The sequence below is a fragment of the Coffea arabica genome, chromosome 8e (assembly GCF_036785885.1).
Source record: "Coffea arabica cultivar ET-39 chromosome 8e, Coffea Arabica ET-39 HiFi, whole genome shotgun sequence".
Classification (NCBI taxonomy): domain Eukaryota; kingdom Viridiplantae; phylum Streptophyta; class Magnoliopsida; order Gentianales; family Rubiaceae; genus Coffea; species Coffea arabica.
This window is the reverse complement of record NC_092324.1, coordinates 1,328,785-1,353,183: the sequence shown is the minus strand read 5'-3', so window position 1 is coordinate 1,353,183 and position 24,399 is coordinate 1,328,785. Positions and strand designations below refer to the sequence as shown.

The 24,399-nt window shown below is 40.6% G+C and overlaps 4 protein-coding genes, 1 long non-coding RNA gene and 1 other non-coding gene across 7 annotated transcripts; 4 read left to right on the top strand and 2 right to left on the bottom strand.

The window, feature by feature from the left end:
* On the top strand, positions 1 to 3,645 carry LOC113703749 (uncharacterized). The gene is made up of 4 exons (XM_072061865.1): positions 1 to 608; positions 725 to 922; positions 1,367 to 1,729; positions 2,624 to 3,645. Exons 1-4 carry the CDS (start codon positions 183 to 185, stop codon positions 3,542 to 3,544), a joined length of 1,908 nt encoding a protein of 635 aa, XP_071917966.1. The 5' UTR covers positions 1 to 182; the 3' UTR covers positions 3,545 to 3,645.
* A 1,106-nt stretch (positions 3,646 to 4,751) lies between these two features.
* Positions 4,752 to 7,629, bottom strand: LOC113703146 (uncharacterized). Its single transcript, XM_027224419.2, has 4 exons — positions 7,202 to 7,629; positions 6,945 to 7,059; positions 6,691 to 6,805; positions 4,752 to 6,432 (listed from the first exon to the last, which is right to left on the bottom strand). Exons 1-4 carry the CDS (start codon positions 7,300 to 7,302, stop codon positions 5,552 to 5,554), a joined length of 1,212 nt encoding a protein of 403 aa, XP_027080220.2. The 5' UTR covers positions 7,303 to 7,629; the 3' UTR covers positions 4,752 to 5,551.
* A 4,192-nt stretch (positions 7,630 to 11,821) lies between these two features.
* On the top strand, positions 11,822 to 13,922 carry LOC113703328 (glycosyltransferase BC10-like). The gene has a single exon (XM_072061618.1). It carries the CDS (start codon positions 12,235 to 12,237, stop codon positions 13,558 to 13,560), a length of 1,326 nt encoding a protein of 441 aa, XP_071917719.1. The 5' UTR covers positions 11,822 to 12,234; the 3' UTR covers positions 13,561 to 13,922.
* A 1,162-nt stretch (positions 13,923 to 15,084) lies between these two features.
* On the bottom strand, positions 15,085 to 16,157 carry LOC113702922 (uncharacterized). Its single transcript, XR_011819880.1, has 2 exons — positions 15,779 to 16,157; positions 15,085 to 15,643 (listed from the first exon to the last, which is right to left on the bottom strand). It is a non-coding gene; the product is annotated as an uncharacterized lncRNA (long non-coding RNA).
* Positions 16,158 to 16,411: 254 nt separating this feature from the next.
* On the top strand, positions 16,412 to 20,342 carry LOC113704335 (putative clathrin assembly protein At2g25430). 2 transcript variants are annotated; one of them, XM_072061485.1, is made up of 2 exons: positions 16,412 to 19,264; positions 20,151 to 20,342. In XM_072061485.1, the coding sequence occupies exons 1-2, from the start codon at positions 17,382 to 17,384 to the stop codon at positions 20,272 to 20,274; spliced, it is 2,007 nt and encodes a 668-aa protein (XP_071917586.1). In that variant the 5' UTR covers positions 16,412 to 17,381; the 3' UTR covers positions 20,275 to 20,342. The 2 variants fall into 2 exon arrangements, with proteins under 2 accessions (XP_071917586.1, XP_027081977.2); XM_027226176.2 differs by lacking the exon at positions 20,151 to 20,342 and adding an exon at positions 19,665 to 20,114.
* Positions 20,343 to 24,210: 3,868 nt separating this feature from the next.
* Positions 24,211 to 24,283, top strand: TRNAR-CCG (transfer RNA arginine (anticodon CCG)). The gene has a single exon. It is a non-coding gene; the product is annotated as a tRNA-Arg (tRNA).
* Positions 24,284 to 24,399: the final 116 nt, after the last annotated feature.

The window sequence follows — 24,399 nt, the reverse complement described above, 5'->3', positions numbered from 1 at the left end:
TTTAGGTACAGGCACGTTCATAAATTTATTTATCCCTTGCTATTTTAAGAACAAAGAATCTCCCACGACAAAATCTTTCCTTTTTTTCATCTCTTCTAGTTTTCTTCTCCCCTGTTTTGTTTCTTTTAACTATCTAGATTGTATTGGATTTGTTTAATCAAATTCCAATTGAATCGGAAGGGATGGTGGTGAAGATGATGAAGTGGTCGCCGTGGCCGACTCTGGCCACCAGAAGGTACAAGGTGAAGGTGAAGTCCATGAAGCTCCTCCTAGGATGTTCGGATGATGACGACGACGACATTGATCATAGTGCTTGCGCTCTAGATCAAGGAGACGTTGAGGAAAAGGTTATAGCCATCAAGATGAGATGGAAAGGCGAACCCAAGTTTGGATTGGTCCCTTTTCATCTACCATCCTCCAAACAATGCAGACATTTTTCCAGGGAAAAGGTTGTGAAGAAATTGGAGGAAGGAAATATTAAGGCCATTGAATGGAATGGTGATGAGGTGTTGGAGTTGGAGAATTTCTGCAGCTTTACAATTGTGTCAACCAGTCAAGATGGTCGTCCAAAGTTTGCTCCTTGGGATGTGTCCTTCAGTCTTTTATATGTACGTTTACGTTCCTCGGTCAGAGTTATTTTTCTTCTTAATTAAGCACATTCTTTTGTTGGAATTGATGGCAACCGTTGCTTAATTTTTTATTTTGTTTGCGTTTGATGAAACAGGGAGAGAAGAAGAAGAAGACAGAGAGCAGCAAGGGTAAATTGGTGGTGATTGGAAGGGCCTCCTTGAATATAGCGGAGATGGTGGCTGGGAGGATGATGGAGCCTTCTCCTGATGATTATGATCTTCATCAAGAAGTTGAAGCAAAACTTCCCATCAATCTACAGATTGGAGGGATTACCAAAGAAGCCCATTTCCTGGTAATTTTGCTACGACATCATTTTCCCTACTATGTGTGTGTGTGTGTAAGTATATCATTGCAAGTCTGCATCTTTTATCCAAGCCTTGTAACATATTTGCCTGTATAGATCATCTCCCCCCCCCCCCCCCCCCGGGGCCGCCGGGGGGAACTGAAAAACTGTTTTCTTGTTTTTGTTCCTATTGAAGTTAGTTTGTCATTAGGCTGGCTCTTTCTCAATGCAAGTTTGACGAGGCAACATTATTTTGTTCTTTCTTGTGAATTAGTACTAAAAAAAAAAATGACAGCTTGACACTGCGGTACTCTTTGAATGTCAACAATCAACAAAATATGCTTATTGTCCGGTTGATATTTTATTATATACTATTGATTACGCATTTGGTGCCTTTTTCGTACCCATTAATTAACTGTGCTGTGAATTCTGTTTTACTTGATTAAAAAACAGGTGCTGATGGATGTTGCTGAGATAAGGGATTCGCACGACTCGGTCCCTAACTCGGTTGACTCAAGTGGAGTATGGAACGGAGGCGGGGGCAACTCGGATGAGTCATCCGGAGGAGTTGACAAGGAAGATGGTGGGGAAGCCAACTCGGTCAATGACTCGGGACCGTGCTCGGACGCGCAAATGGAACCGGCGAAGAAAATGGGGCTGTTCTCTTGGAAAAGGAGGCGGTTAAGCTTTAAACCGACTCCGGTTAAAGGAGAACCGGATGATAAGAAGCCCGCCCGCTTAAAAAATGAGATTGATAATGACCCACAGTGCAGCGGTTCCTCCAAACTTGACCTGGTCACCTCCGGTTCATTGCAGGTGCCAGTTATAATCATCGTGTCTTTTTCTTGTGACTTTTTTTGCTTATGATTATTGTTGGATTATGAGATATGGTGGAAAATGAATTTTTTTTTTGGAAATCATCTGGAGTAAAAGAGTTTTTGATCAACCAAGACTTGTTACTTTATACCCATGATTCCATGTTTTATCATTGCTTCGGACAAAACCAATAATTATCATGCCACTTCGTAGTGTGTGATGAGGTGTGGATTCCATAATGACTATGCTCTACTGATTTCGGTAAATGATCCAAGTCTGTGTTGTTTCACACTCAATTGTGTAAATATTTAGGATGTAATTGTAGAGGATAGAAATGGTAAAAGCGGAAAAGGAAAAATAATAGAGGTTGGATTTGTGTCATTTTCACCTTCATTCAAGTCCAGAGAAGCTGCTAAATATTGATGTGTGACCATTTCATACCATCACACTGTTGATGACTTCTTTTTCTTGGCCTGGTTTTCTAAATATCAGATGACTGGATTTTGCAAGGCTTCTAGATTTGTGTAGTATGTGAATATTTTAAGGATGTTGAAAGGGTGTTTGTCTCAATGACCATGGCTAGCATCCCCCTATAGGTGTTGCAAGCAAGAGCTGTTGCTCAAGGGGCTGTTTAGGTAGCACCTGGAAATTTGCTTTGATGGTATAATAACGATGGTTCATGGAGGCATCCCCATTAACCAAATCAATCCAGGGTCACTGTCAATCTGATCAAATGACTAGACTACATAACTCAACTCACTCCGTCTGTCTTTACTTATTCATTCTTGATTAAGGGTGCTCCACATAAATTCTTGTAAAATTCAATAATGTCAAGGTGAAAATTTTTGTTTTGGCCTGCTATTGCATGTTTAACCCTTGTCTGGATGTCCTCAGGTTGAAGATAAGGGTGACTGGGAATCAAAGGAGGTGATTAGTAGGGATGGACAAACAGAGCTCAAGACCAACGTTTTCTTTGCTTCTTTCGACCAATGCAGCAACAAGGCCGCAGGAGAGAGTGCTTGCACAGCACTTGTTGCTGTTATTGCCTATTGGCTCCAACTGAACCGAGATGCCGTGCCTACGAGGCCAGAATTCGACGATCTCATCATGGAAGGCTCATCTGAATGGCGAAAGTTATGTGAAAACGATGCCTACACATATGATTTTCCCAACAAGCACTTTGATCTTGAGACAGTATTGCATGCTGATGTTCGACCAATAGCTATCTCTCGCGATGATTCGTTTGTTGGATTCTTTAGCCCGGAAAAGTTCGAGGCACTGAAAGAAGCCATGTCTTTCGATGAGATATGGGAGGGTATCAGCAGAGTAGCTGAAGACCATGACCCAAGGGTCTACATCGTAAGTTGGAATGATCATTTTTTTGTGTTGAAGGTGGAGGCAAATGCGTACTACATCATTGACACATTGGGTGAAAGACTCTGTGAGGGGTGCAACCAAGCATACATTCTAAAATTTGATGATTCCTCTCTGATGCATGGAAAAAGTGCGAAAGAAGATGTCAACAAGGCTGAAAGCTCAGATAGTAAGAGTACAAATCCTAATGACATTGGAGAGATCATATGCAGTGGAAAAGAATGCTGTAAAGAGTTCATCAAAAGATTTCTTGCCGCAATACCACTCGAGGAACTCGAAGAAGAAGAAAAGAAGGGAGCAGTTTCATATTACTCCCTGCATCATCGCCTGCAAATAGAGTTGAACTTTAGCTATGTATTGCCCTCGTCTTTCACATCATCACCATTCTCTTCTTCTTCGCCTACCTCTGCATCTTCTAGTTTAACTGATGTATGTATATAACTACTGTATATAATAAGATTTGACTTTGTAAATCCCACTCCGTGTCTAACTTGGCCGCACAGCCTATAAAATGTTTCATTGACTTCTTCAGGGATTCTAAAGCTGAGTCCAATCTTTTTCCTCTGTTTTTCCTGTTCCCTCGCGGACAATTTACTTCTTTTGGCCCTCAGTGGCGGGTGCACACTGCGTAGGACATATTAGATGTGTGCTTTTTCAATCCCTCATGTTCAATGGTGTTCCTGATCAGAAGAAGGGCCTTCTCTTATGTCATTATCATGGAGCATGGCATTGTGTTTTAGATAGAGAATGATGATGGTTGGACAGGTAGGACCAATACACTCAGAATTTCTTGTGAACACAATCCCATCCAGCCATACTAAAGTAGAACAGACAAGACAAGTCCAAATTAAGTGAAAACAAGTGATGGTGGATCTACTCTTATGGGAACATGCCCTCAATCCTAGAGGGACCACTTAAAAAAAAAAGTTTTTGGGCATTTGTAGTAGTTCATCAACACCTCTAGTTAATGCAGCACACAGCACTGACACCATTTTCTACAAATCTTTGGGATTTTGATTCAACCCTGTCAAAATGCTCAGTTTGACGAATTTATTACAGTCAGTGTAGTCTGAATACTTTTGGAAGTTGATGATGAAAGAGCCAAAGCCATGCAGTCCTCCAAAGACAATGGACAAGTAAAAGAGACACTTCTAAGTGTGTGTAATTCTGTACAGAAGGCCTCCAAAGGCCTTAACAAGCATAACCCCCCACTAAGATGAAGTGAAGAAGACATATTTGGTATTTTCATCTAATGATTCTTCACCCCTTTGTGATTAAGACAGGTAGAAAAAGGTTCCAATTACCCCAAGTACGAGGAATCAAGATTGTAATTAGGTTTCGTGAAGACTATCTTCTTGCTGGTAATGTTGCAAAGAATAATCCCTATCCACCATAATGAATTTCATCAACTTAAAATCCAGACAAAACGTGGTCCACAATAAAGACAGGTCCATTTGCTCTACATAATCAAGCTTCCAAGCCTCGAAGGGGTCTGTCTTCTTCAAAAGTAAATAAAAACCCTCTTACACACTGACCATAATCCCCAAACACCCCAAAAAAAAAAATTAAAGGAAACAAAGTAAAGCACAAAAATCTTTCCAGCATTAAGGACTGCAAAAAGCTATAATGCAGAAAACAAGATGAGGAATGAAAGAAAAATAACTGATATAGCCAAATCCGATATGTGCACAGAACATATGGATGAATAAAAACTTCAGAATGCATTATCAGAGAACTTCTTGATTGAGCACACTTCTTCAGATTTACCATGAACTATTTCTCCACGACTTCAAGAGGCCCTATGAACAAGTTAAATATTTATTACCTACCCCCGATTGATTACATGACTGACCCTTTAAGTTCCTATATTACAAATAAAGTATCAGAGGGGAAGCAATTCACCCTAGAAGCAAAATGACGAATTCAGCTGAGAATAAGTCCATATGCTACATGTTGGAGCCAGAGGTCAGTCCACATCACCTTCATATTTGAACTTCTACAAGGAACTCAGCTTTTCAGTTCTCTACCATACATCCAGAGACTATTGAAACATATTATTTTGCACTTGTACCAGTGACTGATTACTAACTAGTTAGCAAAGTATGTCATGCCACATGGAATACTCGTACAAAAAACACATTCCTTTCCGATACCTCACTGGTTTTAGTTAACATATCAGCAGATCCCTTCCACTGCTGAGAATGGAAGTTAAGTCCACCTGATTCTCATTTTCAGGCTTCTCTTACAGAGTTAGGCTTTAGTACAATCTTCATGATCACATTTCTCCAAGAAACTGTCATATGTTTCAGTACAAATTGCCGCATACTATCAGACTTGCTTGCCACCTCTTTACACAAAACCGCATTTCCAGATTTACAACATACAAGAAATCGGTTGGATAGCAGGAAGAATAGCCTGTTAAATTGCAAAACTTAGAGCCATAAAAGCTTAAGTCTGTTGCTGATCTGAACTGTTAAACCTTCCATTGACCTGCTTAAATGGGAACTTCAGCGGCCAACAATACTGCCTATCCTCCGAAGGATGACTAACAGCCGCCTTTCGCTTTCTCAAAGTTGCCTCAATATTCACATTCTGGGTCTTATGACTCCATTTATTTGAAGAAGAGTCCAGCATATCATGACCATTGGGTTTAGGGAAGAAAGAGAAGTCTTTGTCACTTTGTGAAGACAAATCATTATACTTGCTTCCCACTTTACATGTACCCAAACCACCACCATCTTCCACTTCTTGGGGGCAACTATTTTCTTCACCTAAGCATGAAACTCCTAAAGGACCCAAACGCAATGATAAATCACATCCACTTCCATGTGGGGTCTCAGAAACATAATGGGGACTTGCTTGTAATATAACATTTAAAGCATCCTGTCCACAAGTTGAACGCCTTTTCATCACACCTTTCTTATCAGTCTTCATGAGGTGAGAATTTGACTTGCTAGAGTCTTGAAATTGAAAGTGATTACCATGATATAAGGGGTAAACTGAACATGAGCTTGATAAAGAAGGTGCTAGTCTGGGTCGAGATTGATGGTTAATGCTCGGAGAATTTCGCACTTTGGGATACTCAGAATCTGTCTTTTGGATGCCAGAATTATCATAATTTAAGCAGGTATCGGCGGAATTCATCAAAAGATTTGGACTTTGGGGAATGAAGGAGCAATTAGTTGCATAATTTCCTTGAACTTTGTTGTCCAAATTGGTTAGAGAAACAGATATAGCCTCAGGTTTTTCTGGATTAAGGTAACATCTCGGAGTAATATTCCTTTGACTCCTTGAAGATCTTCTAGGAGTGCAGCCCAAATGCAGAGCAGCTACACATAAAAGGAAACAAGAGAGCCAAAGAAAGATCACTATCTATGCACAGTTGCACTGTTGTGACTGAGAAACTATCCTATCCCAACTCAAATTATTGCCACAAGTCAACACACAGCCAGCATCACGAGTATTACTGATAAAAGGAGAAATATACACCCAAGAAGCAGCTAATTCTGAAATTGCAAAGAAGCCATTTCCACACCGGTAATAAGTGCTTGGAAGGAATAAAATGTTATTTAGAAAAAAAAAAATACCTTCAATACAAGGCTGCAGAAGCTCTCCAGTTTCCGTACTCTCATCCCTTCTAATTATAGTATTTATGGCATCATTTGCTCTGTCTCGAAGTGTGTTGATATCCACATATTCAGCCTAAGCATATAAAGAAAAGTCCTGAGGAACTTTCACCGGGAAAAAGGAGAAAGAAGAAAAGAAAAAACGAAGCCAACACTAAAAATAATGAGCGACACGACACAGTGCCACCTCGATAGCAGCAAAGGTTTGGCCTAACCTCGGAATTGGCTTTGGAATACATGATTTCTTCAGCTTTCAACACAACAATAGGAAGCTTTTCTTGCCATTCCTTGTTCTTTTTAGTAGCTGAGCTATGAATTTCGTTCACAATCCTTCAAGAACAAAGAGACAAACAGGACAACCAACCATTAACATTTCCAGAGTTTGATGCTTGCGTATATCTGCAATTTCCTTATGAATGCATGTAGTTATTCAAGCGTGGTTCCATAGGAAGGCAAAAAACAGAAAAAGTACCTAAAAATTTCTTGGATTAAAGAACCTCTGATGGGTTGGTGCCTGTCGCTGTGCCAAGCTCTCCTAACACATTCATAAGGCCTCGGGCCTGGTCTAGGCATCTTCTTGTTGAAGAAGAAGAAGCCAAGAACAGAGTGAGAGGAGAAAACACAGTACTCTGTTTTGGAAACTCAGTACAGCTAATAAGCCTGTGGGGCGTAGCAAGAGCACTAAAGAGAAACAACAGTAATGCCTATGTTGTTTGGTGAGGGGTGACTGTATTTGGTCATAGAATTTGATTTGAACGCTAGTGGTACGGTACAACTTAGAAAAGATGGTTTGAAGAAAGACTTTGAACGGAGTAACAAAAGTAGTGGTGGTAACCCAAATTAATTGGCTCAATTAATAAGAACGGATTACTTATTTTGAAAGTTCATGTTGTGTTTCATTACCAATATTCAAAACTTCAAACTTTAGTTTTAAGTATGCTTCGCTTAGATGATCAGAATCAGTGTATCTAAATTTATTTATTTTACGTACATCACATTATATTATATTACATTGCGTATAACATATTTTATATATAAGTTTTTTTAGAAAACATACTGTTGAGACACAGTGATAATGGGTATTGTTGCTATTTATGCGTGTGAAAGAGAAGAGAGGGGACGGAGATAAATAGAGTCAGAGTCAGGAGGGGTGATTGGGTCAGGGAAGAGGACGTGACCTTACTAAAACTTTTTGCATATTTGCACTTTCGCTTTTATCTGTCACTTGCCCTCAATTATTCAAGGCAAGGCAAGGCAAGGCAAAGGAGGAGGTGTTGATACTTGATAGAGTTTGGAGTGTTCCCCACTGATCCCATCCACATGCCTGCTTCCCTGCCTCAGGCCCTCCATCTCTCTTTCTCTTCTCTGAGTATATCTCTCTCTTTCCCGCATCCCAACAGTGTTGGGCCAAATGACCCCTTCGTGGCTTTGTCTGGTTACTCATTCTGATGATGAGTCGTCCTGACCATTCATGCAGTGGGAGGGAAACTCGGTTGCAAGATTTTGGTCACTGTCGGTGGCCGCTAGACAAACCCCGGCCTCACTCATGCAACCCTTTTTTCTAACTTCGACCGTACTCCCTACCCTACTACAAATCAACTGTTTGCTAGTCGTAGTAATTGGGCTTCTTTGCTAATCTTTCTTGAATTAGTAATAGATAGAATTAAGCATCATTTGTTGTTCGTAAGACTACAAACGAGTCGAATCGAATTGATCTAATCGAGTCGAGTTTTAATTTAGTTTTATTAAACTCGAATTCGAACTCAAGTTCAACGAACTATCAATTTAGAGATTGAACTTGAAAAAAATAAAAAATAATTATTATTTTATTTTTAAAAAATAAATAAAATAATACTTTTTTAATAAATAATAAAATAATAAAAATATATATGTAATTTTACTATTAAAATAAAAAATTTATATATATATGTACATTAGAATTCACGAGCTAACGAATTTAATATTTTTAAGTTCGATTTGACCGACTCGAATCGCTTGTGAGCGGTTTGATTCGTTTGCAGCCCTAGTTGTCAATTATTGTGCATGATTGGAGCTAAACTCTTTTTAAGTCTGTCAAGATAAGAATGGTAAATGCAGGACAGGTATAGTGGTGTAAAGTAATGGATTTCCTGGCAATAATAATTAGGCTGTTTGGAAGGTTAGCTTTTTGGGTGTTTATATAAAACTTTACTGTAGAAGTTGTAGAAAAACTTTTGTAAGATGAAAAAACTTTTTTAAAATCTTTTCCTTTTTCTTTCTTTCTTTTTTCTTTTCCTTCCTCCCTTCCCCCTCTCCTGTTCCCTCTCCCGAAACTGCCTCTGCAAACACATACAAACTTTTTTTTTTTGCTTTTCTCCTATCCCCCCCTCCCTCTCCTTCCCCCGCCACCCCTTTCCTCCCCTCTCCCTCGCCACTGCCCTCTGCCCACCATCCCTTTCCTTCCCCCTCTGCCCGCCACCCCCCTTGGGCTGCCACCCCTCCCACTCCCTCCCCCGCCACCCTCTCTGCCCCTTCCCCCTCCCTTGTTCCCTTTCCCGCTTCTCACCATGCCTGATTTCTTTCTTTTTTTTCATATTTTCCCTCTCCCTCTCCTCCCCTCTCCTCTCCTTGCTCTTGCCGGCAAATGAATCAGCGAAATGATTTTTTTTTTTGGGCAATTTTCCTTCTCCCCTTCCCCCGCCACCCTCACCCTCCCCCGTTGCGATTTGGTCTCGCGACCAGATCAGCTAGAGGGGAAGGGGAAGGGTGGTGGGGGAGGAGTAGGGGAGACGCAGAGAGAAAAAAAAAAGACAGAGGGGAGGGTGGCAGGGGAGGAAGAGGGGGAGAGGGAAAAAGGAAAAAAAAAAAAAGAAGAAGAAAAGGGGAAGGGTGGCCGGCGACGGAGGTGGTGGTGGGGGAGGAAGAAGAAGAAAAGGGGAAGGGAAAATTTTTTTTTTATATATTTTGGATATTTTAAGTGTGTAGATTAAAAACTTTGATAAGTTTTTGGGGTTCCTGTAGCAAAAGTTGTTAAAAAACTAGTATAATACAAACTTGCTAAAAAACTAGACTTCCAAACAGGTCCAATGTAGCTGAGAGGGTTTCTTCGAGGGTCTAAATCTAATTTGTACTACGCTTCTCTTTCGGATTTCGAAGAATTTTTCAGCTTGTGCTTAAATTCTCATACATTTGGGGGCCCAGGTGAACAAATAACACCTTGAGAATGACTAGTTGCAAATCTGAGTTTGGTAGACCACATTCCTAAGGCTTCTTCCGCCCACTAGTCCGTCAAGCACGAGTATGTGATACCGTCGTACCCAACCAAATTTTGGCTGGGTCAAATTTTAACTAGGAGCCCGTAAAAGGATTTCCAAACCAGTCCTGTAAGAGAGCAGGCCCATGTCCCAGCTTTTAGGTCCAACCAGTACAACAACAAGACGGATGTCGGGTCCAGTGTGCATCCCAAGCCACGTGGAGGAACTTGAGGTCCAAAGGTAATTGGGTTTTTTTCTTTTTTTTTTTGGAGTGTGGGGGTGGTGGTGTTCATTTTGCGGCCTACATCTTAGTGACACTTTATATTAGTTCATATTACGCATTAATATGAACCAAATTAACTACTAGCAGTCAGGTATTCGGTTCTTGAGTCTGGATGCTGTATGTGGAGGAACTCAAAAGAGAGAATACATTGTGCAGAAAAATGCACTCTATCTAGCAAGGTAATTACACACGGGATCCTCAGTGTCACTTTTTCAGTGGCAATTCAGTGCCACTTGTATATTTATGCCAAATGTTCTATTTATTTAATTTGTCATGTGTTGTTTATTTAAATTTCTTCTACTATCACGTGATAAGTGGGATTGCCACTGAATTTGGCACCGAGTAGTGGCATAGAGAATTCCAACTGAGGTAATTGGGCCCTTTTTTTTGGGTTTTTTTTTACAGTTTAGTTTTACATATGGTAGTGGCACTATATATTATTAGTTCATTATGTATTAATATGGCCCAAGTTAACTATCATTAGTCCGGAGGTGATGATCATGATATTCTTGATTCGATTCTCAAGTTTTTTTCCCTTTTTTTTTTTACTTATGAGATTTAGAGTATTCTCTTGAATAAATAAAATGTAGCTAAATTTTTTTTTTTTTGTACAACGTGCATAAATGACTTGATTTGCAAATGCATCTCAGGTTAAGAGTTTTTTTTTTCCTTCCTCTTTCTTTCCACGCAGTTTCTGTTCTTAAGCCATTATTATTATTTGGTAAATAAGAGTTTGTGATGTAAGGAGGATGGTTCGTATCCTCTGGCTGTGGTTCAGTATTCTAGTTCTAGGTGGAGAAAAAGCATCACAACCCATTCTAGCACTTGGGCAGCTGGATTTCAAGAGTTCAATTCATGGGGTTTAACCCAAATCCACAAACCAAATCCAAAAACCCTCCTCTACGTTGGCTTTGGAGTAGAAAGTTGTTTACGTGAAAAGCACTCTTGACACTACTTTTAACGCCCGGGTCTTTTTCAATCAGCACTCTTAGACAGAAAGAAAGAAAAGGGTGTGGTGGTAAATGGTGGATGGATTGGCATTTGCCTTATTGCAAAATTTTTTTGATGCTTGTTTGCACTCAAATCAACGTTGGATGGTCATGGTCATCCATCCACAAATTGCCTTTGCCTCGTTTGTCTATTATCAACAAACGTCTCTCTCTCTCTCTCTCTCTCTCTCTCTCTCTATATATATATATATATATATATATCCTTTTCTTTTGCTTTTTGGCTACTGGTAGCAAGTAATTTGTCCCAACCAAATGTGATTTGCGTTTCATTAGGATCATGACTCATGAGAACTATTCCCCTATACCCTTCATGCCATGCCCTCCTTTAACTTTTGTGGCCCTAAAAACTTGCAAAAAAGAAAAAGAAAAAGAAAGAAATGAAGGAGGCAACATGTATTACATTGCCCAATTTGCTACAAAAAAAAAAGCAACAATATTTTTTTTAAAGTTCGTATAATGATAATCACCCTCGCATGTAAGCCACGTGTTTCAACATTTTGCCCACAAAAAGGCACATATCCCCACTCAATGACTATAAACTCCCTACTACTACTACTTTCTTGATCTAATCCAGCATTGACCAATTGCTACGCTACTACTACTTGTGAATTGTGATTGAAACCATAGAAAGGTTGGAATTGGCGTACAAATTTTCTTCAATGTTTCACAACTTTCACTAGGCATTACTGCAGATAATAGTATCCAATGTGTATAAATATATATATATCAACCTTGACCGCTATACTATAGAGTATTCCATTAAAATTTAAAAGATAAGAACACAAACAAACAGATAATTTGACTTTCAATTCAGTTGCTCAGCTCAGTGTTCACTGGAAAAAATGTCATCACTCCATCATCGCCGTTCATTTTCTCTTTCCCGGCGAACCGTACCAACTTCTCACTTTCCAACCCAAACCTCTTAAAATTCTGATCTCACCGGGAATCAAGAAAGGAAGAGTATTGAGCTCAAACCATCATGCTCTCTCCAACCCCCCTCTCCCTCCTTTGCGCTCTCCTCGTCTGTTTACCTCTTGCCATAATCTTCACCATCACCACCCCATCTAGCCGCTCCGCCACCTCCTGCCTTCAAACCTCCACCATCACCACCCCCAACTCCTCCACCCCATCTAGCCGCTCCGCCACCTGCTGCCTTCAAACCTCCACCCCCACCACCTCCAGTACTACTAGAGCAAATAAAAGTGCTACAGTTAGGCCACTCTCGGCTTTACTTCCCGCTGTCAAAACCTTAAAGAAACCCCACAACAAAAATACTACTACTGCTGCTACTGATACCGTTTCATCTTCTTCTTCTTCACCATCACTATCTCAAGCTGCCACCGTTCGCGGAAGAGCTGCCCCTAATGAAACGGATGAAGATGATAACTCGCAGCTGTTACGAGTCAACCCAAACCCAAAACCGCCCCTCAAGAAATTAGCTTTCATGTTCCTCACCACCACCCCGCTCCCATTCGCGCCCCTCTGGGAACTGTTCTTCAACAACACTCCCAAATATCTCTACAACATTTACATCCATGCAGACCCCAGCTTCAACTACACCACCCCGCCCTTCCGTGGCGTGTTCGCTCGCCGGGTCATTTCCTCCAAGCCAACTCGGAGACACTCCCCCACGCTCATCGCGGCAGCGCGTCGCCTGCTTTCCCGCGCGCTCCTCGACGACGCGTCAAACTACATGTTTGCCCTCCTCTCCCCTTCCTGCATCCCGCTCCACTCCTTCAAATTCACCTACAGGATCCTGATCAAGTCCAAGAAGAGCTTCATCGAGATCCTCAAGGACGAGCCCGGGGCGTACGAGCGGTGGGCGGCGCGTGGGGAGGAGGTGATGGAGCCGGAGGTGAAGTTCGAGGACTTTCGGATTGGGTCGCAGTTCTGGGTATTGAAACGGAAGCACGCGAGGACCGTCGCGCGTGACAGGCGGCTGTGGTCCAAGTTCAAGCTGCCGTGCCTGAGCCTGGACACGTGTTACCCGGAGGAGCACTATTTTCCGACTCTGCTGAGGAAGGCGGACCCACAGGGATGCGTCCCGGCGACGCTGACGCATGTGGACTGGAGGGGCGGCTACGGGGGTCACCCGAGGACGTATTTTGAGGAGGAGGTGGGACCGGAGATGATCAGGGCCCTCAGAAAAGCCAAGCCCAGATACGGAACGGAAGGATCCAACGCGTCGGATTGGTCAGGGAGCGTGAGGAGAAGGCGTGACCCGTTTCTGTTTGCGAGGAAATTTTCCCCGGAGTGTGTCGGGCCGCTAATGGACATGGCTAATGATATCATCCTCCGGGATTAAGATGGGATGACGATTGATTGACGGGACTGCTTTGTGATAATTTTGTAATTTTTGTGGAGCGGCAAGTAGGTAGGTTTTACTACTACTATTACTAATTGATCATGACGTCATAAAAATTAACTTAAAAAAAAAAAGGGCGGGACAAACCCGGGCCCTTTTTTTTTTTTTTTTTAATAAATTTGGGGGGGTGTTAAATTGTAATTAGAGAATACTACTGTAGTCAAATACTGGTGGAGTATGCAAAAATGTTGACCACCAATTGTTTTTTTTGGGGGCTTACCTCGTTTCAATTACGTTAGCCAACATGTTAACTAATCAATCAATTGCAATAAATTGGCCAGGATGGATTTTGCCATCTTTAATTTTTCTTTTCTTTTTCCTTCTCGTGATGCGAGCTTAATTGCCTGGTAAGTGGAATTTAGTGGATTTCCTCTTAAGTTGGTTGATTTTCACGCATTGTTGAAAAGCGGTTAACGAAGCTCGCGAATCCATGTCTCGATAGGGACACTAACTCTAAAGGCCACTTTTCTGACTCTAAAATACTCTTTTCCTTTTCTTTTTTTTTATAACTGACGTTTAAGGTTTTGCACATCAATTAAGAAAAGTTTTTCATTGCTTAAATTTATACATCAATTAAATGATGCTGTTTTACTAGATCAAAAGCAATGCAAACTAACCCCCACTAAATTAGGAGTAATAATTAAGAATCCTGTATTGAAAAAGAGAGATAAAAGGGTAAAATTGTAAAAAAAATAATTAATACTGTATGGAGATAATAAAACGACAGATAAAGGTACACTAGAGCAAATTTCTTAAACGTCAGTTATAAAAAAAAGGGAGGGAGTAATAAGATTGGGTTTGATTGGATGTTTCATTTTTTTAAATAATATTTCTAAATAATATTTTGCATGAATTATGAATATATTTTTTTATTTTACATAAATTATATCATAAAAAATATTACAATAAATATTGGTTCGAAATTGGAATTGGTGACAGCACAAATGGATGATTGTAATGCATGCATTGGTAAGTACTAATTATATCATTCATTTTGTCATCAGTCTTTACTCTTCCGCACATGATATGATATGCTCTTGTTCGACCACCTTTCTTTGTAAAATATATTCCTCATTATTACTTGATTTCTGCCCTATCACTTATCCTCTAACAATGGTTTACAATAATCATCATTTATGTTCAACTTTGTCTGCGAAAGGATGACAATCATATGGTTACTTTTTCTCTTCTTTTTCAATGAAAAAGATGGAACGAGTACTCAAGCGGTGGCACCAGGCACCACCCTCTGTCTGCCCAGGGCCGGAAATGCAAACTTCCACCGTCACTATAGTATAGATACTCGTGGGGATGTATGCAACTGTTAGTTTCATATTGAGAGAAAAGATAACTCAACAAAGCAAGTATTATTTGGACTAGCATTTAGCTATTTTTTGAATTTTTGATAAAAAATATATATTATAACGATTTGATATACATAAAATAAAAAAATAATTAAAAAATAAGTTAACCTAAAAATCGTTTTGAAGAAAAATGACAATACAAACAAGGTGCGGAATACAAGCAAGGTGCGGAATCATAACGGTTGTGTTTCTTTGACTCTGACATCACCACGGGTGCTAACCCTCGTAAGCAAAGTCCAACGCAAGTGTTGCGACAGAATTTTGCATGATCAAGATGCAGAAAGTGAAAAATCTCCTGGCTTTCAGAGCTATCTCTAGAGGAATTCTTTCTTTTGCAGAAACCAAGAAGCTGCCAAAATGAAAGGCATGTCTCCAGCCCTTTTTCAGCACCAAGATTCTCAGAAACCCCCAGAACCCAGTGGCAAAACCAGCAATCACAAACCCATATATAGAACAATAATATTGACTCCTCTCTACTGTCTTCATCATCTTCTGTCTCGTGATCTTCAGCCGCTGTAGATTGCGATGGTCCATGAGGGTTGCATTTCTTTGGTACTGGAAGATTGGCTCGGAGAGGCTTGCTTTGAATTTCTGGAAAGCATCTCTCTCTTCTTGAAGACAACAAGCACTCAAATTTGTTCTACAAAAGCAACAAGGCATGCCTGCAAGGAAGAATAAAAGCATTAACAGATGTATTAATTGTGCACCATACAGCTTCTCCATGTCAAAACTCAAAAGCTGGGCTGGTCTAGCAAAAGATTTCCTCGAGCAGGAAACGTATCTAGTAGTTTTCTTACCATGAGGAGGAGGAGGAGGAAACAATTCCAAGAGCAAGCAGATACGCATTGATTGATTCAATCAACATAATTATCATTTTTTTCCTTATATATAAACATAATTACCAGTTAATGGGCAGGAAATTTTGTGGAAATATATACGCGGAACTGCCTTTTTTTTTCCCTAAAATACATTCAGAGTACAGCGCCTTGATGGGTTGGGCCAGTAAAGCAGGATTGTTCTTAATTCGTTTCCGCTAGTTTATGGTTTCTTTATAAGTCTTAGGTGGTTGGTCCAAGTCCTACTATAGATGGGATTCTTTAGTCGGTGCGGACTTTTAAGTCCTTAGACAATTGGAAACCAGGTGGCCTATGAGCAATGTCGACGCCGCCTCTAAACCAACACATTCTACTCCTAAAACATATTTTGTACTCCATATATATTTCCCATTACAAAGGGTCGACCTCATCTGAGCATGAGAGCTGAGATTTGAATCTCAACCCAGGCTCGATCTCGTAAACCTCACAAACATGAGTTTCAACCTGCACCCATACACTTATTGCGAGTTTCATGTCGAGGTATCTTGTTTATATTCGTAAAATCCGAAGTCATATACTACCAAACTATTTCAAAAGACTAGGGATGTAATCTTGTCGAGTCGAGCGCGAGTATCCCTATATTTGAGCTCGACTCGATAGTAAACATGTACTATTTGAATTCGAGTTCGAGTTCGAGCTTGAACGAGTAGCAAAAATGGAATTCGAATTCGAAGAATAGTTCGAAAACCTGAGATTAACTCGATTGTGCTTGATTTTCTTGTGAATATAATTAAGTTCGAGTACTTGAATCGATTAAAAGAGTAATTCTGATAATATATACAACTTCCATACCTAAAAGAGTAAAATTATAGTAACTAAATATATAATTTTTAATTAATTATTTTATGCTCGGTAAGTCATGACAAACCACTGAACTTTAAAAACCAATACTCGAATTTGACTTGAATAATTATCAAGTTACTTGCACTCGATTTTGAATGAATACAAGTCAAGTTTTTTATCGAGCTCCTCGTGGGCAGCTTGTGAGTAGTTCAGTTTGATTACATTCCTACGAAAGACTATGTAAGGCACTTGAGACTGAATGGAAAAGTGGGATTGTTTAGTATGGATACCTCGGCCATCTCGACTCGAAGGATACCTCGATTAACCTAAGTCAGAGGGTACCTCGGTCAAATCGGCCTTTGTCAAAGTCCATTTCGAAATGACTTGTTTATTCGAGGTTCTCAAAAGTCTTGATTCATCACTATGATTTGACTTGTAATTAATATGATTGATGTGATAGTCAACCGTCCTATAATTTAACTTTACTACTGATATCGCTATCAAATCTTATTTTACGAAATTAAGTTATCGATTGAACTTGTCATTCGACTCCCTAACTCCGCTAGGGATAAATCCTAGCCTCTTTCTCATTTGAGAGGTATGTACTTCAACTCACTCAATATAATTCTAGACAACTAAATTGATTTAACTATCGGAGAGATCCCATTTCCTTCCTTTCTTCTCCCCCCGTTTGATAGCAATAAGTTTTTCTTTTTAATTTGAGATTCTCAACTTTCGGATCATGGCGCCCAGTACGATTCGGAAGGCGATCGGGGCAGTGAAGGACCAAACTAGCATAGGAATCGCCAAAGTAGCCAGCAACATGGCCCCCGAGCTGGAAGTTGCTATCGTTAAAGCTACTAGCCATGACGACGACCCTGCTGGGGAGAAGTACATTCGAGAAATCCTCCATCTCACCTCTTCTTCCCGAGGCTACGTCAACGCTTGCGTGTCGGCGGTTTCCAAAAGGTTGGGAAAAACCCGGGATTGGATTGTGGCCCTCAAGTGTTTGATGCTCATTCACCGCCTGCTCAACGACGGCGACGCCATTTTCCAGCAAGAAATCATGTATGCTACTAGGAGAGGTACTAGGCTGTTGAACTTGTCTGATTTCCGCGACGAGGCGCATTCTAGCTCGTGGGATCACTCCGCTTTTGTCAGGACTTACGCGTTTTATCTGGATCAGAGGCTGGAGATGATGGTGTATGACAAGAAGCAGAGTGGATCTGCCCATGGAGAAGACAGGTATAGATCTCCCCCCGGTCCCAGTCGGGGTTATGGCTATGATTATGATTACAATGAGTTTAGAGATGAGCCGGTTTATGGGATGAGGAGGTCGAGGTCATCCGGGGATGTCAGGGAGCCTAAAGAGGAGATGAAGGATGTGACCCCATTGAGGGAAATGACGCCCGAGCGGATTTTTGGAAAGATGGGACATCTGCAGAGGCTTTTGGATCGATTCTTGGCGTGTCGGCCGACGGGTTTGGCCAAGACTGAGAGGATGATTATGGTGGCACTGTATCCTATGGTGAAGGAGAGTTTCAAGTTGTATGCTGATATTTGTGAGGTTTTGGCTATTTTGTTGGACAAGTTCTTCGACATGGAGTATCAGGATTGTGTTAAGGCGTTTGATGCCTATACTAGTGCTGCCAAGCAGATTGATGAACTGGTTGGATTTTACAATTGGTGCAAGGATATTGGTGTAGCGAGGTCATCTGAGTATCCTGAAGTTCAGAGGATTACTGGTAAGTTGTTGGAGACTTTAGAGGAATTTGTGAGAGATAGAGCGAAGGCGACCAAGAGTCCTGAGAGGAAAGTGGAGCCTCAGCCCGTGGAGAGGGAGGAGGAGCCGGTACCGGATATGAATGAGATTAAGGCGCTGCCGGCACCAGAGAGTTACACTCCGCCGCCACCAGCCGAGCCCGAGCCTCCAAAGCCTGTTGTACCAGAGGTGGCTGGAGATTTGGTGGATTTGAGGGACGATGGGGTGACTGCTGATGATCAGGGGAATAAGTTGGCATTGGCTTTGTTTGCTGGACCCGTGGCTAATAATGGAAATGGCTCGTGGGAAGCTTTCCCAGCGAATGGGCAACCTGAGGTAACCTCTGCTTGGCAGAATCCGGCTGTTGAGGGTGGGAAGGCTGACTGGGAGTTGGCCTTGGTGGAGACAGCTAGCAATTTGTCTAGACAGAAGGCTGCAATGGGTGGTGGGCTCGATCCTTTGTTACTGAATGGGATGTATGATCAAGGAATGGTTAGGCAACAAGTGAGCTCTTCCCATTTAAGTGGTGGAAGTGCGAGCAGTGTGGCTTTGCCTGCACCTGGAAAGACACCAGTCTTGGCGCTTCCTGCTCCTGATGGAACAGTCGAGACAGTTGGACAAGATCCATTTGCTGCGTCTTTGTGCATTCCTCCTCCTCCTTATGTACAAATGGCAGATATGGAAAAGAAGCAGGGGCTTTTAGTGCAGGAGCAAGTGGTATGGCAACAATATGCTAGAGATGGCATGCAAGGTCAAGCTAGTTTGTCTAAGATCAGCGCAGGGGGGTACTACTCTCCGGGCCAACCACCAATGATGCCTTATGGAATGCCTCCTGCATATGGAATGGGGGTCCCACCTGCAGGGTATTACCATACTCCAATTTGATTGATCCATTTTGGTTGTAGTTACATCTTCATTTCTTTTTCTTCTTTTATTCCTTGTAGAATTTCACCCCCTTTCACTGTATTTCATGTGAAATTATTCTTGTAATTTGTTCATGCCAATGGGTAGAAAGGCTCAGAGGAAGAGGGGAAACCGAACCTTAATGGAATTAACAATGGTGGAGGATTTTGATGTGGAGTGCTCTGTGATTGATATGTTACCTCTCTCTGTTTTTGTAGTACTTGGAAACTCTTGGCAACTCTATGTTCATGTGATTATACCACTTGTTTTAACGTGATGCTGATTTCATTCTTTTGATGTAAATTATGTCTCCAATAGTTCGTGGTGGTTAATGAAGTCAAGTTCTAATTGTAACTGTAGGTTTCTTGCTCTCTAGAGATTGCAACAACAAATGCGAGCTTTTGATGGATTACTCGTAATGCATATTTCTGCGCCTCTGGTTTGAATTTGGTCTGATTATCATTAGTTATTGCAATTGTGAAGTAGTGCTTCCTATGCTGAAGGATAGCTGCTTCTCAAAATATGGGAGCGTGAAGCTGAACTGTAATGTTCACATATGAGATTTGAACGAGTATGTAATTACTACTGCCCTTGCATCAATTGTTGGCGACAGTAAAGTTGAATTCTTTTTTAGTTTGATTGTCATTTCCTTTTTGGGGATTATGGATGTGGATATGCTTGGTTTTACCATGGAGGGATGCTTTCTGGTGCACTCCTCCTGATAGGTTATGGACGGTTAGGAAGACTCTGTACATTTGATTGTTGTCAAGGCTTGGAAGACCTGTGGGGTTTCCTTTTATTTGCCTTCAATCTAACTTCGCATATACCTGTTCTTGATATTTGTAGTTACTGTTGTCGCGAACAAGGAAATATTACTGAGTCATCAAGCATACAAGAACAAGAAAGGAGATTCTCGATACAAATTCACCTCAATAATAAGAAAGGGGATTCTCGATGTGGACTTGATTAGATGCCTTGATCGACATTTACTAGAGGGAAGAAAAAAAACTAATGCATACACAAGGATGTAGCAGAAAAGATGGAAGGCACCGAATCTGGCCTTTTGTTTATTCCACGAAGCTTCTTTGAGAAATGCTGACTTTTAGCGCGTACAGGATCAGTAGTTGTTTATTAGCCAAACATGAAGCTGCCTGAAAAACCAATCAGCACAGCACATTTCAGCTCCTGATCAAATTTTAGCGTTTAATTACTCTTTAATTAGAACGCATGCATCAAAGATGGCGTTCAGGACGCGTCTTTTGACTTGTTTAGAAAATCACCTATGAGTTGGCAGCTCATCAAATTATGATATTGCATAATCATCACTGGATGGGGAAAAAGATGCTGAAATAAGGGTAAGAGGTCAAATGCAATGAAGAGAGGACCATTTCTTGAATCTGCAGAGATAGATGAATACTTAATCGCTTGCATGCTGTAATTGTCGGTCTGTGGTTGACGAATACCGTCCGGGGAATAGAATCCATTGGATTCTACAGACCACTGATTAAAGGCTTTCGCTATCTTCGCAGGACCCAAACTTTGTTCTACGCTGCTAGTACTTTATGCTTCTGCTACGTAAGTATATTATGATGACTAGGGAAAGAGCCTCGAAACAAAGTTGAAGCTTCCCTCTTAATAGCAAATCTGACCTGAGGTTCTTGCATGCATCTCTTTTTTTCTTCGACTTTAGCTTTGGATCTCTCTCTTTTGTTGTTGTGCTATATATGTTTATTCAGCAAACATGATGGATCTACTTTAAATATCACCTTCCCATAATTTTATTGGTTCTGAACCCTGTGGAGTGGACATCACTTTCACTCCTCCATTGAACCCTTGATTGATGTACAAACTACAGTGACTACAATGAATTCTGCTTGAGTAGCGGCCGGATTCCTACAAAAGTCTCTTGCTTTCCTAGTGCACCCCCTACACGAAAACAAATGAAAATGATAAATTTTTTTTTTTTTAAAAAAAGGACAAGTACGAGATGCAAGGGTTGAATTTTTTTTTTTTTTTTTTTTTTTGTCGATCGTCACTTAATTACGTCTGCTATTAATTTATGAAAAAGGGGTCATAAAAGTGACAAGTATGAGAGACAAGGGTCAAATCCTTGACCTCCTCCAGTCCATAAGACACTTTTTAGGCCTTGTTCGGATTGCATTTTTCTCAACTTTTTGTAGAAAAATTATTGTAACGATTTGATATATGTTAGGTAAAAAGGTGATTGAAAAATGTGTTCGCGAAAAACGTAGCAATTTTTCTTTGAAAACTTGCAATCCAAGGGGTTGAGAATGATGCTTTAGTTCACCTGTGTAAATGCGTGGCAGATAAAACATGCAAAATAAATTACTAACAAAATAGAACGTGGTAGTAGGGTTTTTAACGTTAATGTTAATGACAAACTGACTTACAACACCTCACGAAGAAGCACTCTACCATCTTTGGCATTAGATATCTAAAATCTCTATTTTCTATACAGAACAAACTGGTAAAGTTGACAATTTTGAGTACCTAGGCAGCATTAGGAGGGACTTAAGTCCCCCTCCTTGGAGGCTGTAGGAGGGGGTTCAACTCCCAAACTCCCACCTGCAGCGAAAAAAATCTAAGGATGATGTCAAAACACTCATTTGGTCTAGTAAGATTTATATACCTGTTAGTCTCTAACACAAGTCTTTTTAGACTCTCTTTCTTGTAGTCTAGAATAGAATAATTACACAATTGTTATCGTTTCCGGAAGGAAAAAAGAAAAAAAAGAGTACCTAGCATTAGGATGCTTAGTGGAAACAAAAAAAAAAAGAACTAATTAATAGATGTAGCTTTGGATCCATAATGAAAGATGATACCTAACCATCAATGGAATAGACTGCTAAATCACTAACAGCACCAGTGGTCCCATAATATTGAGCCGGGACAATGATGGTACACCTTTTACAAAGTCATTTATGGGATTTTATTTTTACCAGTACAGTGCTAATAAAATTTTGTAAAGTAGCCTGTCAATAATAATGCTCTGTTTATTTTTTCTTCTTGACATGTTTACGTTTAGGTTACTTTTAACAACCCCATGTTCAAGAACAAATAGTGGCGTGGCTGCCCTTGAAAAGAAGCAGTAGTATAATGTGATTCTTTTGTCACCTTTTGGACTTTAGAAAACTTTTGGGTCCATTAATTTCTTGTGTTATTAAGTCATCAAGTCCTCTTAATACCTAAGCTGAAGGGCAACAAAGTAAACGAGTTAAAAGCAAAAAAAAAAGTAGATTCAAAGTTCCAATACCATAACGCCAGGTCTGCAGATGGAAGAAAGAACCACCTGCTTCTGCTCCTGCTGCTATAAATTCTTCTGTTTTACCTAATACTATTGGCAACTAGCAATGAAAGGACAGCGGATTTAATTGCCGTTGGACCCTTCTTCCCTTCCCTTTCCTTTTGTTATGTCATGCAATGGAGATTTGTAGGCCGCAGAGGAGAGGAGGGCTGGTCATCCAATTTCCACCTTCCCTAGAGCCACCGTCGCTTTGCGGATTTCTTTATTCTATTTCTGGACGGCATTTTTCTGCAAACTTTTTCTTTTTCTTCTTGATTGCTAGTTTAGATTTGATTGACTGCCTTCGAAGTTTGCAAGAATTACGTGAACTTTTCATCTGATTTCTAAATTTTAGTGTAGCCAGAGCCAGCCACCTTAGAAATCTGCTAGAAGAACAAGGGCCCTCGATATCATTTCGAAATATCCCCTCAACTCAACTCCCATTATTCAAGCAGAATGCTGATTCAACGAACATTAATGTTGGATTAGATGACTCCAAATGGTCATATCAGTACTACTACCGCTAGCATCCGGAAGGAAGGTTGCTGAAATTGAACAAGAAAACTTGAAATGTAGCTAAATCAAGAAATGTGTGCAAGTGAAGCTAAAATGACGTGAGGTCCAAAGTTTATCTTCTTAGTACTATCACCTCTCCTCCTCCTCCCCCCAACAAAAACAAAACAAAACAAAAAAGTGTTGATTAGAGCTGCATTAAGCCATTAGCCACCTAAACTGTGAAATATAGCTTTGGCATGGGATCCTAGAGCAGTGCAATAGGGAGAAGGTGATTGAGTTATTAAAATTGAGAGATTAAAATTGTACCCTACGCGCATGGTGCATTCATCAAATTTACTTACTTTATGTGTTGTATACACAGAACTAGGGAGAAGGTGATTGAGTTATTTGGTGATTGTGATGGCTTTGATATTTTTGTTTAATGCTTGTACCATGAAAATTGAATATTAAAAAGGTTTTTTTGAGTGTGGACTTTGGAAGGATTCGTGGATGAATGGTGCGTACACGGTACACTTATACACAAGAAGCATACAAGTATATACACGTTTTAAGTCCCTCCAAGGTAGCCGATCTGGTGGTGTAGTCCCTAGTTAGGGCATCCATCAGAGTTCGACCCTTGTAACAAAAATGGGGAATAACTCAACAATCCAAATAAGGGTTGGGACCTGAAGTGGGATCAGGTCCTTTTTTTTGGTAAAAAAAAAAAAGTTTTTACACGTTTTAGATTAGGATTTAACAATAAGAATCAATTTAACAATATTTTCACCTTACATTTCTATTTAAGATCTTCTAGAATTTTACTTGCGAATGTATAATACATCGTCTGATTCGAAGGCGACTTAGTCCACTCGGAGGTCTTCCCATGATTCCTTTGAGTCCATTCCTTCTCTTAGGGTAGACTAGATGTAGAAGCATATTAGAAGTTATTTTGTCTGGCAAAAAATAATTGGAGCTTTCAAATGCTGAGCAGTGACAGTGAGAGCTGGATACAGAGAGAATGAGCGCGTCTCAATCAGATTATGCGATTCTTGAGCTGCCGTTTTGCCAGCTAGCATATTTATCGATATATGAAAAGCTTCTTACATCGATCGCGTGGCCTAATGGATAAGGCGCTCGCCTCCGGAGCGGGAGATTGTGGGTTCGAGTCCCACCGTGATCGTTTTTCCTACTTTCGTGGGTTTTCCCGGTGAAACGTTTTGGTGTATCCCAAATTCCCAATTGGGCGAATTCCCGTGCATTATACTGAACTTTTGGTCTATTTGTCCAGTGGCCTAC

Coding starts and splice junctions, on each gene's coding strand:
- LOC113704335 (XM_072061485.1), top strand. CDS start 17,382: ATGGCGCCCAGTACGATTCGGAAGGCGATCGGGGCAGTGAAGGACCAA. Junction 19,265..20,150: donor ATGGGGGTCCCACCTGCAGG/GTATTACCATAC, acceptor TGATATTTGTAG/TTACTGTTGTCGCGAACAAG.
- LOC113703328 (XM_072061618.1), top strand. CDS start 12,235: ATGCTCTCTCCAACCCCCCTCTCCCTCCTTTGCGCTCTCCTCGTCTGT.
- LOC113703749 (XM_072061865.1), top strand. CDS start 183: ATGGTGGTGAAGATGATGAAGTGGTCGCCGTGGCCGACTCTGGCCACC. Junction 609..724: donor TGTCCTTCAGTCTTTTATAT/GTACGTTTACGT, acceptor TTGATGAAACAG/GGAGAGAAGAAGAAGAAGAC. Junction 923..1,366: donor CCAAAGAAGCCCATTTCCTG/GTAATTTTGCTA, acceptor ATTAAAAAACAG/GTGCTGATGGATGTTGCTGA.
- LOC113703146 (XM_027224419.2), bottom strand. CDS start 7,302: ATGCCTAGACCAGGCCCGAGGCCTTATGAATGTGTTAGGAGAGCTTGG. Junction 7,060..7,201: donor TTAATCCAAGAAATTTTTAG/GTACTTTTTCTG, acceptor TTGTTCTTGAAG/GATTGTGAACGAAATTCATA. Junction 6,433..6,690: donor TCTGCAGCCTTGTATTGAAG/GTATTTTTTTTT, acceptor TTTTATGTGTAG/CTGCTCTGCATTTGGGCTGC.